Genomic DNA, 15,101 nt, shown 5'->3' with positions numbered 1-15,101 from the left:
AAGGAACAAACAAAATAGAAACAGACTCATAGACAAAAAGAACAGACTGATGGTTGCCAGAGGGAAGAGGGTATAGGGAACTAGGTGAAAAAGGTGAAGGGATTGAGAAGTAGATTGGTAGTTACAGAATAGCCACTAAGATGTAAAGTACAGCATAGGGAATATCCTATATAATAAAAGCCTAATATGCTAAGTGTCCGGTAGTCCATTCAGCCAATGAAAGCATAATATGCTAATGTGATGGTAAGGCAGCTCAACCACTAGCTATGACATGAACTGATCACTAGGGGGCAGGTGCTCCAACTGCTGGGGTCCCGCCAATCAGGACTGAGTGAGATGGGCCAGACATACCCTGGAGCCCTCCCGAGGTGCCTCCCCAGCTGGTCAACCTCCCACATCCCTCCCTGGCCCTGATTGTGCACTGGTGGGGTCCCTCAGCCTGGCCTGTGCCCTCTCGCAATCTGGTCTTAGGGACCACCACTCCACCCTGAGTGCACAGATTTCATGCACTGGGCTTTTAGTAGTCAATAATATTCTAACAACTCTGAATGGTGCCAGGTGGATACTGGAAATATCAGGGGGAACACTTTGTAAAGTATATGCTTGTCTAACCACTTTGCTGTACTCTGAAACTAATTCAAAATAAAATGAATGTCAACTGTAATTGAAAAATAAAATTTAAATTAATAAAAAGAAAAGCAGCAAACTCAAGCATGAGTCTTTGGAGGAAAGCTATTTCCACACAGAGGGATTATGTGTAAAGGGGAGCAGGCCAACAGCTAGTATCTGAGGACACTGGAACCCCAAAGGAAGCGCAGGACATCTCAGACGCCACACCCTACAAAGTACTTTTGGATATTCCACATGATGTTGAAATGAATGAGAAACTGTTGAACGTACCTTTTCCACGGGCAGAAAGTCATTGTCTACTTCAATCGACCTTGGTCTTAGCTTTATTGGCTTGTCTTTGAAAATATCTCCAAAACCCACTCCCTTAACTTTCTTCGGCTGGATTGCGGCAGTTGCAACTGTCCCGTTGGCACCTTCCGATTTGGTACTGCTCGAGTCACCCCCATCACTCTCAGAGCCTGTGGTTTCCCTTAAACCTGTGGAGAGGAGGGGGGAGCAGGAGAGAAATGGCTCAGAAAAGCAGTCATAGCCAGGAAACTCCTCACAGCCAGCCAGGAACCACCTTTAAAAGAGTTACTGGGTACAGGATAACTTGCACTTGGGTTTTTCATTTAGTGTTGGATATATTGAGTTTGGGTAACTCTGATTTTGTTTGATCTCTCTGCCTCCCCCTTTAATCTTACAAAGTGAATCAACACTTTGCAGAAAATCTCATTTCAGAGATGATCTCTTTGTAAACGTGACATTTACCTCTGCTCAGCAAGAGCCTGGTTCTTATTCAAATGTGTTTTGCTACAGTTGATGCAATAGCAACCTTTTCCGCCCCTTCTCACCTCCCTGGCCAGTCAGTACCACATACTGTACCTGCAATCTCTATGACTCATGTCAATTAGCAATTAGTAATGAAAGTAACATTTCCTAAAGGGAAACTGTAAAGCTAAAGCTATTTAAACAAATTAGCAATTAGAAAAATCACACAAAATTATGCCTGCCAAAGAATTAAATCTCTTTGGATGGCTTCACAAGGAATAAATGTACACAGACATGTTTCTCTAGGAAAGCATTAAACCAAAGTTGACATTGAGACTAACAAGATGATTGTGTTTATTAAAGAGAAAATGGAAGCTGCCCTCCCGAAGTCCAGAATCCCTCAAGCTCATCTTCCCTCTAACACATCACTTCTCCAATGCTGAACTCCTTTCCAAAGAACATTGGGGATATGAAACCCTTCCTTTGACCTCTTGGGGCGTGTGTTGGAAGTCACAAAATAGTTACCAGCAAGACAACATAGACACTTACCTCCCCAGATTCTTATTTCCCCAGGCTCTGCCCACAATCATGTTCCTAAAAGGAAGAGCCTATTTGTTTCTATTGATAGTTAATTTCTGGGTTTATATTCTTACTTCGATGAGAGGTACATCAGTGATGCTATCAAAGGGCAGGATTCAAAGGATAGTTTATGGCATACTAAAGTGTGCCATTAAACCTGTCTCTAAAATCCTCTAGATGACTAGGACAGCTCCTGAACATTTACTATGTATCTCCTGATGACAACCATGCCCTTGGGATGAAAGTACACCATCAAATTTTGTTCTCTATTAGCCAATCGTGCATTATCTTCCTATAGGTAAGGTGGTCTCCTAGTATATAAGAATGATACACCAAATAATTGCTCACATAAAATGTCATAAAATGTTGAAGTCATTCAAATAAAGAAGTCTCAGTGCAGGAAGAAACTGTTAAATGAAAACAGACAAAATATAGAAAGGTCATTATAAATTGCTAACAAGTTTCAAAATCAAATCCTTAAAACAATGGCTGTGCATGTAGGCACTGTCTTCAATAAAATGGGATTTATAAGCCAAAAAGGAGGTGGGGGGGAGAGAAGGTCCATGGTGTAGATTTTAATTAATTAAAGAACAGCATTTATGAAGAAAAGAGAGCAGAGCAATGAGAATAGCCCACAACAAGGGGTCAGGTGCAAGTTACAAGGTTGGATTTGGGTGTGCAAACATGGACATCCCCTGGATTAACTATCCATTTGTTCATTGTTTTTAGACATATCCCTGATGGAGATATAATTTTTGAGTCTAAATATTGTGTCATTTGCCCCGTAACATGTTCTCATTTTGCTGTATGGATTCTTCCTTTGTGATAAATGGCTTAGATATTATTTTCTGGTTTGGAAAGAACCATTTGAGGGTAGAATAAAGAAATGGTTAGTGAAATGAAACCATTACTACCACCCTCCTGACCACGACCACCCTACCCCCCATTCCCACACCCATATCACCAGAAAGCAGCTGGGCAAAGGGATGAGGGAAAGGCTGTTTCAGTTCTTCAAAAAGAAACATTTGGAGGATTCTTCTATAATTTCTCAAACCACAATATTTTCAATCACTGCCATCTTGATTTCACAGAGCTTCTGGTTTCAGGGATTTGCTGCCTTTCAGACTCATCTTAATAACTTTATATTAACCACTGTGAGAAATACTTTTTATATTACACAGGAAGAGATTGCATAGTCATTCAACCACACAAGCATGAACTGGGAAGGAAACACACGGCAGATTTTTCTTCCAGAAATTCTGGTAGCCTGCTTCTATCAATCTTAAGTATGTAAATTAAATATCTGAATACCTAGGTTGGTGAAATCTAGTTCCTTCTGGTTGGAAGGGGGGAAAGGTGACTTTTCATTTTCATGTCTGTTTGGTACAGCATCTTTTAGCTACTAGGTCCTATTACATACACTATCCTATAAAATGTTCCCGTGTAACACTCAGAACTCCAGGTGACACTCTCAGGCAATACAACCTGCCTATTGGGGCCAGTTTGTGAAAGGTTCTTTACTGATACACAGTGAGCTAGGTGCAGAAAGGTTGGAAACGCCTATAGCAGTATGCACTGGTTTGACTTCCAGATGTGGGCAGTGCACTCACGTAGGTGAACAGGGAATAGATCCATCTCAGTTTATCAAATGCCTGTGGTGAGAACCAATGGAGCAGTGCGGACACAGTAAAGTCATGTACAGCAGAACCAGGTATCTGTTCACCTGGGAATAGGAATAAAAATACACTTCACCACAGACAGTCTGAGAAGCACAGTTTTGGTGTTCTCACCTGAGCCTTCTCTTTCAATTTCTGTAGATGTATGTATGTATGTATGCATGTGTATGCATGCACATCAAGGTGGGTGTCTCTCCTTCAAGGTGAAAAAGAACAAAGTCTCCTCAAATTTGCTTTGGCCAGTCACAGACTGTCCACTTTTGTGTAATTTACCTTAATATTTCAGCACTGATCAATTCAGACCCATGGGCTATTTTGACTTATTTTTAATTCACATGTTTAGTGCTCATTATGTGGCAGGAACTGTCCTAAGGGCTTCATAAGAGTCATCCATTAATCACATTCACTTCCTTCCTCTCAACTTTCGGCAGCTTTATTTTACAACACAAAAGGCTACACTTTGGTTCAGCTAAAGAAGTCTGCCGTGTGGTGAATGGCTGAATGAGCAAAGCAAAATAATGGTTTCTGGCATGGACTTCCATGCCAAATTTTTATTTCTTTGAACCACACAATGAAGAAATGGTTTATTGGTTTCCAATGACTATAAGTGGTTGACATCTCCACAGGAAGCCATCTTACACCACTCCGGAGGCCCAGAGATACCGGTACAAATACATATGCATGACAAATGCTACTGATTGCTTCTCTGCACGCATGGTTCATGCACCCATGTCACACACATGATAGAGGCACAAAGCAAACAAGAAAGCACCAGCAGCTGGTGGTGGGAAAGCTCTTGTAGCATACACCAAGGAGATGGCACTTATCTCAGACAAATAAGTCCATGTCCTTGGACCAGAAATTCACAGACACTTGGCAGAAGCATGAGCAGCTTGGGAAAGTGCAGCTGCATCAAAAAACACAAGTACCCAGATCTTATCTTTACAATTGCCTCCTGCTGTTAAGGTCACTCACTGTAATAACGTCTGTGGCCCTCCGTCTTTCCCGGTGCAGCTCGGTACAGAATTGTCCCTTCAAAGGTAGTCTTTCCTGACAGTGAATGAGAGAACAGAAGGGGAGAGAAAAACAAGAGAGGGGGGAAGGGGGAGCAAATGATGGCAAAGGAAGGAAGAGGAAGAATCTTTAACTGAACTTGCCTTCAATGAATCCACTGCAAGAGCTTCATCCGCAAACTTAATTAGAGACCATTAGGCAAAATTTCAGAATGTTACAGAATGAGCCCAAAGTCCCCATGCAACCACGATACACAATCATGAGGCCCCAGAACTAGGGTTTGCCTCTGCACGTGACTGGCATGTAGATTATGCTCTATTTAAACCGGGAAGCCATTTCAACATTATAATTCAAGAATAGGCAAACCTCAATTAATCAGAATGAATCCAATTAATTGGAGTCCTTAATTAACTCAATTGTACACACTATCTTCTCTTTGGAGAACGTGACCCAAGCATAATATAGATTCAGGCCCACCATCTTTTATCTTTTAACCCTAGGTCCCTGCATGATACAAACGGATATTCATGACTGCAAGATTCTAAACAAGGCATGACATTCTCTTTAAAATATATATTTATTACCTTTAAGCAAGAAAATGTACTAATTTACTAGAGGGGGGTTTCACCAGTGAGGTTTGAAACCAATAGTGGCATCCATGTTGATACAAGGGTTTTTCTGTTTAGCACTAACGATTTCAGAAAACTCTATTTCTTGAAACATATTAATTGAGGTTTCATCATATCAGTCATGACACTACTAGTATACTCAAGCATGAGGACATAGGACTCACCCAGTGTCAAATGTCAAAATATATCTTTTTTTGTTATTACAAATAGAGGTTATCAATAGCATAAAATTGGACACATGGCTAAAACCCAAATCTCTGTGGAACCATGAGTAAGTACATAAAACATACACACATACCACCCCACTTTGAGTGTACACACACACACACACACACACACACACACACACATGCTCTCACCTGTGTTTATATGCCCTACAGAGAATACTATCAGCAGGTAACTTGATTTGCTAAAGGCAAACTCTATTAATAAATGCATTACTTTAAATTACCCAAGAAATTAGTTCTATTACGGTTTGTGAGCTAAATATCGATCGGACACCAGTAATACAGCTTTATAGTAAGTCTGAGGGGTAAAAAGGCAGGCTACACCTACAGAGAGACAGAAAAAACTGAGATGGAATAGAGCAACTTCTCTCACTTCTAAGAAATACTCATTAAGAAAATGGAAACTCCTAATAGGATGCATAGTGTCACCTCTGGGCATGTCACCCCTAATACATGAAGGTACGGTGAAAGATCAGACCAACAACTTAAGTAGAATCAGGTACAGACAGTCCTCAGGTTACATTGGACTCAATGTACATCATCACATGGTTACATTGCCATTTCCTATTTATTTATTAAAAATAAAAGTTCCGTCATTTCGATGTATGCACATATGTGCTTTATGTTTTTTATTATTTATTTACCACAAGTAAAGGTCAGGAATTGTTATCTTTCTTTAAATTTTTTTTTTTTTTTTTACTGCTGTGTACGTGCTCTAGATGAGTGATGTAGGTGCTTATGTAGGTGGGTTCCAACTTATGGTGAAAATCGTGTTACATCACACCATAGGAACAGATCTCTGATATGACCCAAGGACCTACTGTATTTCTAATTTCAGGTCCTATAGGCGTGGTGGTACACCCTTGTTTTGAAATCTGCCCTTTTTGATAGATATGTTCCATCCAATTAAGGCAAAAACTTAGAAATTCAAATAATTGGCTATCTTATATAATAAATAGGTAATATTTATCTTATATAATAAATAGGTAAGATGGCTGCCTAAGACCAGGCTGGCGGGGGTGAGGGGGTAGTGAGGGATAACCAAACAACTGATCAAGTAGGCTTTATGGGGCGACCAGGATGGCAGGGAAATTAACGAGGGATGACCAAACGACTGAACAAGCAGGCTGCATGGGGCCACCAGGCCAGTAGGGGGATTAGTGACAGACAACCAAACAAACAGTTGAACAGCAGGCTGCATTGGGCGACCAGGCAGGGGGGGGGGGCAATTGGGGGCGATTAGGCTGGCAGGGGGCAGTGAGGGGTGAATAGGCTGGTGGGGGGACAGTTGGGGGCAACCAGGCCAGCGGCCGGCAGGGGGGCAGTAAGGGCTGACCAGGCTGGCGGGGGGGTCCAATTAGGAGTGACCAAGCTGGCAGGAAGGGGGCTGTTGTGGATGACCTGGCCAGTGGGGAGGGGCAGTTAAGGGTGACCAGGCAGGCAGGCAGGTGAGTGATTAGAAGCTAGTGGTACAGGATTGTGAGAGGGATGTCCGACTACCAGTTTAGGCCCGATTCCCAGGAGACATTCCCCAAGGGGTCCCAGATTGGAGAGGGTGCAGGCTGGACTGAGGGGATCACCCCCCTCCCCATGCACAAATTTAGTGCACTGGGCCTCTAGTTTAAAAATAATCCAAAGAAACAAATGTTTCAAATGTTCTTGGTAAACCTGCAGCTTTTGAGGACTTTGATGACAAAAGCAGAGCAAGTAACAGTGGCCAGTTTTTATTTGGGCAACTTTTTATGCTATTTAACTTCAATCATTAAGTCAAAATTACTCCTAAGGAATACAGATATTTTGTGAGCTCCAAAACTGAACAGTAACAGTCCTTTTAGTGTAAGAAAAGGTAAATATATGAAAAAGAAATCAATATTTCAGTAAAGTTCTTCCAAGTACAACAGAGTTTCCCAGGACCAAGTCTGAGAATCACTGAGGTAGACCATGGCCCTGATGCCTCTGAATGGCCAACCATTTCTGCAAAGTTCCCTATGCACTGGCAGGTCAATGGAGATGAAGCATGGGTAAGGGTGGGTGAGGACATACACATGTGATCTAAACAGCAAAAGAGGTAAGCAGCTGGAAAGTTCATGAATGTGAATGCTGTTTATTTTATTGGGAGAAACACCCTCAAACCACTACTAAATATTAGCACTTGAAGGCAGCAAACACTGTAAAAGAAAAAAACTTTAAAATTTCAACACAAAATCCTATGCTTATGCTAGCATCTAATTTTGCCTAAAACTCTTTTTCAGCCACTTACTAATTGCTCATCACTGCTAATAGAACATTATAGACAAAACAAATATTATCTAATATTAAAAAGAAAATAAAGTCTAGTGATGACACAAAGTGGAATTTTCAGTCTGGCCCTACTTTTTATAGGCAAGGGGTACTGAGCAATCCATTTTTTATAGCTAATGAAATATGGTATTTGTATATTATGGGAGTGGTTTACTCTTAGCTTTTAAAAGGCCATTTCTCTGTCTTAGCTTGACAAGTCACTAAAGTATTAAGACCTAAATTTTTAAACTAAAGAATTAAGAAAAATAAGAAAGTCAATTCAAGCTGTAATCTCATGGTTATTAATGGTTATAGAAAGAAAAAGCAAACTTTTTCCACTCTGAAAATTAAGAAAAATAACTGAAAATGTTTTTATAGCTAAAAGATGATTTTTGTAAAAAAAAAACAAAAAAACAAAAAAAAACAACAAAACCCCCCCACACTTTTCAGTGTTATGATAATTATTTTAGAACCTAAGAAATTAAATAATAGAAAAATTATTTTAGAAACAGACAAGACACATTTATAGCTTCAATGTGAAGAAAATATGTATGATTACCCTGCTTCTCTCTCCAGGCCTCACCAGCAGCCGCTGCTGATCAGCCCCACTTTTCTCTCTCTCCAAGAGGTTATCAGTACAGCCTGCTCGCCTGTTGCATGTACAGTCTGGCATTCAGTCCAGCCATCGATCATTTTGGATGTTACGACCCTGGCGCACGCGCACTCGCGCTCGCGCTCGCTCTCTCTCGCTCGCTCTCTCTCTCTCTCTCTCTCTCTCTCTCTCTCTCTCTCTCTCTATATATATATATATATATATATATATATATATGTGTGTGTGTGTGTGTGTGTGTGTGTGTGTGTGTGTGTGTGTATATATATATATATATATATATATATATATATATATATATGCCGTTTCCCCGAAAATAAGACCTACTTACAGGTTTCCTTCTGAGTGAAATAGTGAAATATAAGGCATCCCCCCGAAAATAAGGCCCCCCTAGTCTAAACATGAGAGATTTGGTCCACTGATTCTGAAAGAAATGGAGTCACAAGAAATTCACCAGGAAATTCAGCAATTGGATTGTTATGATGATGTTCCAGAAGATGATGACATGATTGTCATTGAATAAATGAGTAAATTCTTGATACTGTAGGATTCACAGTTTGTCTGGTTTGTGTTGACAACTACCGTACTACCGTACCATATACAGGTAATAAATTTCCTTTATTTTCATTTAACAATAAATGTGTACTATATTCTTCTTCATGGAAAAATAAGACATCCCCTGAAAATAAGACCTAGTGCATCTTTGGGAGCAAAAATTAATATAAGATACTGTCTTATTTTCGGGGAAACAGGGTGTGTGTGTGTGTGTGTGTGTGTGTGTGTGTGTGTGTATATATATATATATATATATATATATATATATATATATATATATTCCTATATAATAAAAGCCTAATATGCTAAGTGTCCAGTCGACCAGTCAATCAGTCAACCGTTCTAAGAATCAAAGCATAATATGCTCTTACTACAGTGGCAGTGGCACTTGATACTGGTTAAGGTAGGTCCTGTGGGTCTGTGTCCTTGTATAGGATCTTAGGTCCTCAAAGAAGAACTTGCAGCCATGTACTCTGACCACCACCAAACTAGATAAGGGAGGGCTGTAGAACCCTCTGAATATGTAGTGCTGGGAGGACAGGCACTTCTGTGCTGAAACAGGTCAGAGGGAAGTACTTGGTACAGTAAAAATTGAGGTGCTATGAGTGAGAGAGAATCTACTACCAAGCCCAACAGATCATGCTCCTGTTAAAGAAGAAAAATCATACTGAACTACATATCTTTGCATTCAGCTCCATTATAATCTTATGGGAACACCATCATATATGTGGTCCCTCATTGACAAAAATGTCATTATGTAGCCCATGACTGCATTTATGGAAAAACTAGAGGCCTGGTGCATGAAATTCATGTGGCGGGGAGGGGAAGGGTGTCCCTCAGCCCAGCCTGGACCCTCTCCAATCTGGGACCCCTTGAGGGATGTCCGACTGCCCGTTTACATGTCCCACTGAGATCAGGCCTAAACGGGCGGTCGGACATCACTCTCAACTTTTCAATAATAAAAGGTTTAGATAAATGGTGATGGAAGGAGACTTACAACAAACAAAAAGGATTATAAAAATCTTTTTTAAAAGCACCATTAAGGTTCTATAGGTAGAAATGTTTTCAAATTTAATTATGTAGCAAAAAGTTTCTGCTACAAAATAACAATGAGCCTAAACCGGTTTGGCTCAGTGGTAGAGCGTAGGTCTGCGGACTGAAAGGTCCCAGGTTCAATTCCAGTCAAGGTCATGTACATTGATTGCGGGCACATTCCTGGTAGGGGGTGTGCAAGAGGCAGCTGGTCGATGTATCTCTCTCATTGATGTTTCTAGCTCTCTATCCCTCTCCCTTCTTCTCTGTGAAAAATCAATAAAAATATATTTTAAAAAATAACAATGAATTTTCTTATCAAGCTAAACTATTTAAAATAACATATCAACCAATAAAAGTGCTGTAACACTTTCTTGATAGATTAAATTACCCTGAACAAAGATCTAAATTTTAGAGATTTTTCATAACCAACCACCATAACAAAAATATATCAGGGTAAAAGAAAAGCAAGCTCAAGCAATTTGCACCTGTCATTCAAAAATAAAAATGCCTCTTCTCAGAGTAAGGCAGGATTCAGCAAGCATTCAATTAACTCCTATCATGTATCAAGACATCTTGGCATACTTCCTTATTAATCTAATGCAATGTTTCTTCTCTTGCATTCATCTATTGGTTGACAAAATTCAACTGAATAACAATCCTTAAATACTTTCACGAAGTCGAAATGTGAAGAGTACAAACACCAAATAAGTATGTGCACATACAAGAGTGTGTGTGTGTGTGTGTGTGTGTGTGTGTGTGTGTGTGTAAAAGAGATATACAAGAATACATTTTACTCAAAGTTTTCTTCATAAACACTGAGTCGCCAGATTATTATAATCTATGACCACATAATAATCTGCCCACTCAGTGTATACCAGGATAAAGATTTTATCTGTCTTAAAAACCCACACTAATGTCTGCTAACATTTAAATTAAGAGGACTTTTATATGCCATTAGGATCCTTAAAAATTACCAGAATGACCCTAACGTTAGGAGTTTAACTTACTCCCAGATCCATGTTATTAATTAAGCAATCTCTGTGAAAAGTAATTGTAATTTGTGAAGAATATTAAGTGGGCTGATCTAACAAAGACCTTGATTAAGTATAGTTTAGCTTATACCACAATAAAAAGCTAAATGTCTTTTGGGCATTAACTACATTTGTCTTTCTCAGTTCTATAATGAAATAAATATGTGTTTTTATCGTTGTACAGGATGTTATCCCTCTAGGAAACTGGGGGAAGGGCACACAGGGCCTCCGTAATCAGGTTTTTTTTTGTTTGTTTTTTTTGTTTTTGTTTTTGTAACTCCTGTGAATCTATAAATATTCCAAATACAAAGATTCATTCGAAAATTGAAGGTTCCACTTAGACAAACCCTACCAGTATACGTAATTTCTGTATGTGACCTGATGTGATTGTATACACTTTGACATCAGAGAATAAATGGCTACTGAAAACCCTGTCAAACACTGACAGATGCTATTTCTTTCTCTTTCAAAAGATTATTCCAATTTATTGATAGCAAACCATAGGGACATTATGACCACATCTGCTTTTCCATGAAGCCCTTTGTGACATCATCATCCCTACATCCCCATGGGAATGGCCTGCAGTCTTTGTATCCCACTGTTCCTCAGACACTCAGCTAGCAGAGCACCTGAGGCATTTTCTTGAAGTTCTGCTGATTTGTGCACCCCTTTTCTGCAATGTGAGCTAACTGAAGGCAGAGATCTGATTTGTCTCTATATATCTTAAATGCTTTATACAGTGTTTTGATAACAGGGCTCAAAAAAAAAAAAGGTTGAATGAATAGAAGAAAGGAATGAAAGAAGGAAAGAGAGAAGAAAGGATGTATGAATAGATAAGGATACACAGAGAGAAATGGGTAGATGGACCCTCTTCTCCTTAAATATATATATTTATCTTCATATATATATGAAGATTAAAAAAGCCATGTATTTCTTACTAGAAGCATCCATCTTTCTTAGAAGACCATGCTCTTCGGGACCTGAAAATCCCCTCAACAAGGGACAGATTCCAGGGTAACTAAATGCAGCTGCTAAAATTATTGGGATCTCCTGGTCCTGACATGAAAGGCTTGGACTCAGTGAGTGTTGGGGAAGGCAGTTTCTACAAGAGAAGCAGCCTCTTGCAAGCATGTGAAGGAAGGCTCCGTGACTGGGGAGACCATGCCATTCAGCCTCGTAACCTCCTGCCTGTTCCAGGAATCCCAGCACTGTGTGCTTTGAGCTGAGCAATGATAAATGTACATATTATTGACCTGAAGCAACAGGACAGCTTATTTCAATAGTTCCAAAAATACAAGAGGCAAAACTGAGAGTGGTTTCCCAGACTACCTAAACTAACTGGAGCATCACAATCATGGTTGGATACTAAGAGGTCAGAGTTCTCCAAAAATGTTTGCCCAGCACCTCCCCTGACCTCCTTTTCTGCATCAGTAGAGGAATCCCCAAGTAATTTCCAAATGCAGACAATGCTTCAGTGAACATGGTACTAAGCAGCCTCAAAATACTGTTTATGTATCAAGAGTTTATCATTATTAACAATAAGAATAACCATTTATGGAGGGCCTTGTATGAGTGAGGTGTTTTATACACATTATTGTTATTGGAACTCATAATGCACTTCCCCACAGAAATAGTGATATAATGACTCAATCTGGTTCTCCCTAAAAATAAATAAATAAATAAATAAATAAATAAATAAATAAATAAAAAGCCCATTTAATCTACAACACCCCTAAGGTATGGTATTGTTATTATAGAACACAACTATAAGGTACAATACTATTCCAGTATACAAAAGGAGCACCAGGCAGTTAGAGTTCTAATCTGTAATTTGGAAGCTATAGTATAATAATTCCCACTCTATCATGGGATCAAGGACACTTTCTGCTCTCCTGACCATACTCATCAGTTGGGCCATGTTAGCAGAGAACCCCCTCTCACCGAGCCAGAGAAGGCAGCAAAAACTCAAAGATGCTTCATTTGCTCCCAAATTACCTTTTGACCTTCCTATCAGAGATCCTAGGATAGAAATGGGGTTCAGGGGTGAGGGGCCCCAGGCTTTGGAAGTAGATGGAAAGGGTATAGCTAAAGCCACTGAGCCAACCAGCCAGCACTGCTGCTTCTATGGATGATGAGCTGCTGAGGCATCAAGTAAAGGAGGTTGCCTGAACATTTCTCTGGAAATAGCTTTACCTCCAAATTGGAAACTTGTCCAATCATGCTACTGGTTAAATAAAAGAAACACAACTAACTTGAGAACTCCACTTAAGAGGGATTTTTCCAAGTGGAAAAGAAAGCTGTTTAACAATGATTTGGACAGAATGGAGCCATCCTCCTCTTGTCAGGAAGGGAAGTCTAAAACACCAGGTAGTGCCTCATCACTACGACACAGTCAAGCCTCTTACGACATTCATGCTCATGACCTTGGCTCAAGACGGCACAAGAGATACACAGACACCCACGCAGGAAGTTGGGTTAGTGACTGGGAGAACAAAGCTTCCCGGTCCTGACCTTTTGCTCCGTGAGCTGGAAAGGGCAGCAGAGAAGCTGGAGGGAGGAGAACTTCAGGCCCTGGAGAAAGAAAGACCTGGAGTTCGTTCTCACCAACGCAGACGGACATGCATGCTCACCCAACGTGGGGCTAAGCTTTCAGCTGTCTCATCATATTTTTAAGGGAGCTGGCATGCACTCGTCCCAAACACAGGACTTCTCACCACCAACGATTTGTGTATGTGTGTGCCATTCTTCTCCAAGGTCTTCAAGGGATGCTGAGAAATATTAATACAGCAACCTCATTTGCTTCATTTAAAAATATTTATCAACTTGCAGTGAGGGAAAGACACTTTAGAAGTATATGAAGGCACAGCCACATGGGTCACCCATGAGGCAATATTACCATGACATGTATGTTGACAGTCACCAATCCAGAGACAGAGTGTGCGTCTGCACATACATAAAGGTATGCAGGTCACACCTGTACAATGATAAGCTTAATACACCACATGGGTTAAGGCAGCATAACCAAAATATATTTGTGATCCTTTGTCATAACTGCTTGGCATAGGCTAGAGAGCAGAGGGGAGGCAGAAGCACCACCCACTGGTGTCCCCACCCTTTCCTGCATGGTGGTGGGGACATCCTTACTTGACTTGGAGAGCTGCTCATCCTGGGAAATGCTGAGGTCATCTGACTCTCCCGACAGCTCCTTGATGAAGTTGGAAGGAAACATGCCAGTCTTTCCATTGAGAACACCTTCCCACCATCCTTCTTCTACCTGTGCAGATGGAAACCAAGCAGAGAAGCAGGGGTCAGGTTAGATGCGCTGCTTCCCAGTGTCCTTTCCCATCTGTGTGGCGCAGAGTGCAGAGCCCACACAGGCGTAGCTAAAGGACTCAAAGCTCACACTTTAACAAGGAACCAGAAAGCAGACCCCACAGAGCCTTGAGATTCAGATTCAGAAAGGGGTGTTTAACCTGGGGGCCATAAATATAAGTGGAAGAAATTATTTTCACTAACTTCAAATTTGAAATTTGGAATTTCCTTTTATTACAAAGGTAACAGAAGGACCTGTGACTCATGACTAAACATATCACAGTTGTTCTCATGTCACATCATACATGCTATGAGTATCTCAAGATATGGTTTGTGCTCATTGCTACCTGGAAATGGTGGCAGTTTCACACCTACTAGGAGACCTTGTTATTTAATGTATTAATGAGGGATTACTTCTTACATACAATAATGAATTCAACAGAGGTTACTTGCTGTATCAAAATTTGCTTTTAAAATAGTTTGATAGATATCATAAATGATTCTCTTTATAATCTTATGGGTTTAATTTTATGCATTTAAAACCATTATCTAAAAACTGAGAATGGCTTCCCAGACTACCTAAACTAACTAGACAGTCTAACAAAAAACAGTTAATCCCTGAGCTAAGAACTCAATGGGAAGGTGGAAGGACTCCCTGCAGGTTTCTGAAAGGTTCTAGATTACCCTGAGATGAACTGAAATGGGGTGAAGGGAGGAAGGGCAGCCAGACTGCAGTGATCTGGGTGGGGGAGTGAAGGCTGGAACTGGTGGGG

General features: G+C 40.4%; 1 protein-coding gene across 5 annotated transcripts in view; it reads right to left on the bottom strand.

Moving 5' to 3' along the window:
• SH3KBP1 (SH3 domain containing kinase binding protein 1) overlaps window positions 1–15,101 on the bottom strand; it is a 342,961-nt gene that overhangs the window by 140,009 nt on the left and 187,851 nt on the right. For 3 of the 5 annotated variants that reach the window (XM_084869578.1, XM_084869580.1, XM_084869579.1), the window contains 2 exons: window positions 14,161–14,290; window positions 901–1,106 (listed from right to left, as the gene is read on the bottom strand). In XM_084869578.1, the coding sequence (XP_084725704.1) occupies window positions 901–1,106; window positions 14,161–14,290 (336 nt within the window). Of the gene's footprint in view, window positions 1–900; window positions 1,107–4,610; window positions 4,686–13,527; window positions 13,588–14,160; window positions 14,291–15,101 lie in introns of all 5 variants that reach the window. The other 2 variants (XM_084869576.1, XM_084869577.1) reach the window with 1 other exon arrangement.

This window comes from Pipistrellus hanaki (genome assembly GCF_964339955.1).
Source record: "Pipistrellus hanaki genome assembly, chromosome: X".
In the NCBI taxonomy this organism is placed as follows: Eukaryota; Metazoa; Chordata; class Mammalia; order Chiroptera; family Vespertilionidae; genus Pipistrellus; species Pipistrellus hanaki.
The sequence above is the reverse complement of the archived record's forward strand: the minus strand, read 5'-3'. Positions and strand labels throughout refer to the sequence as shown.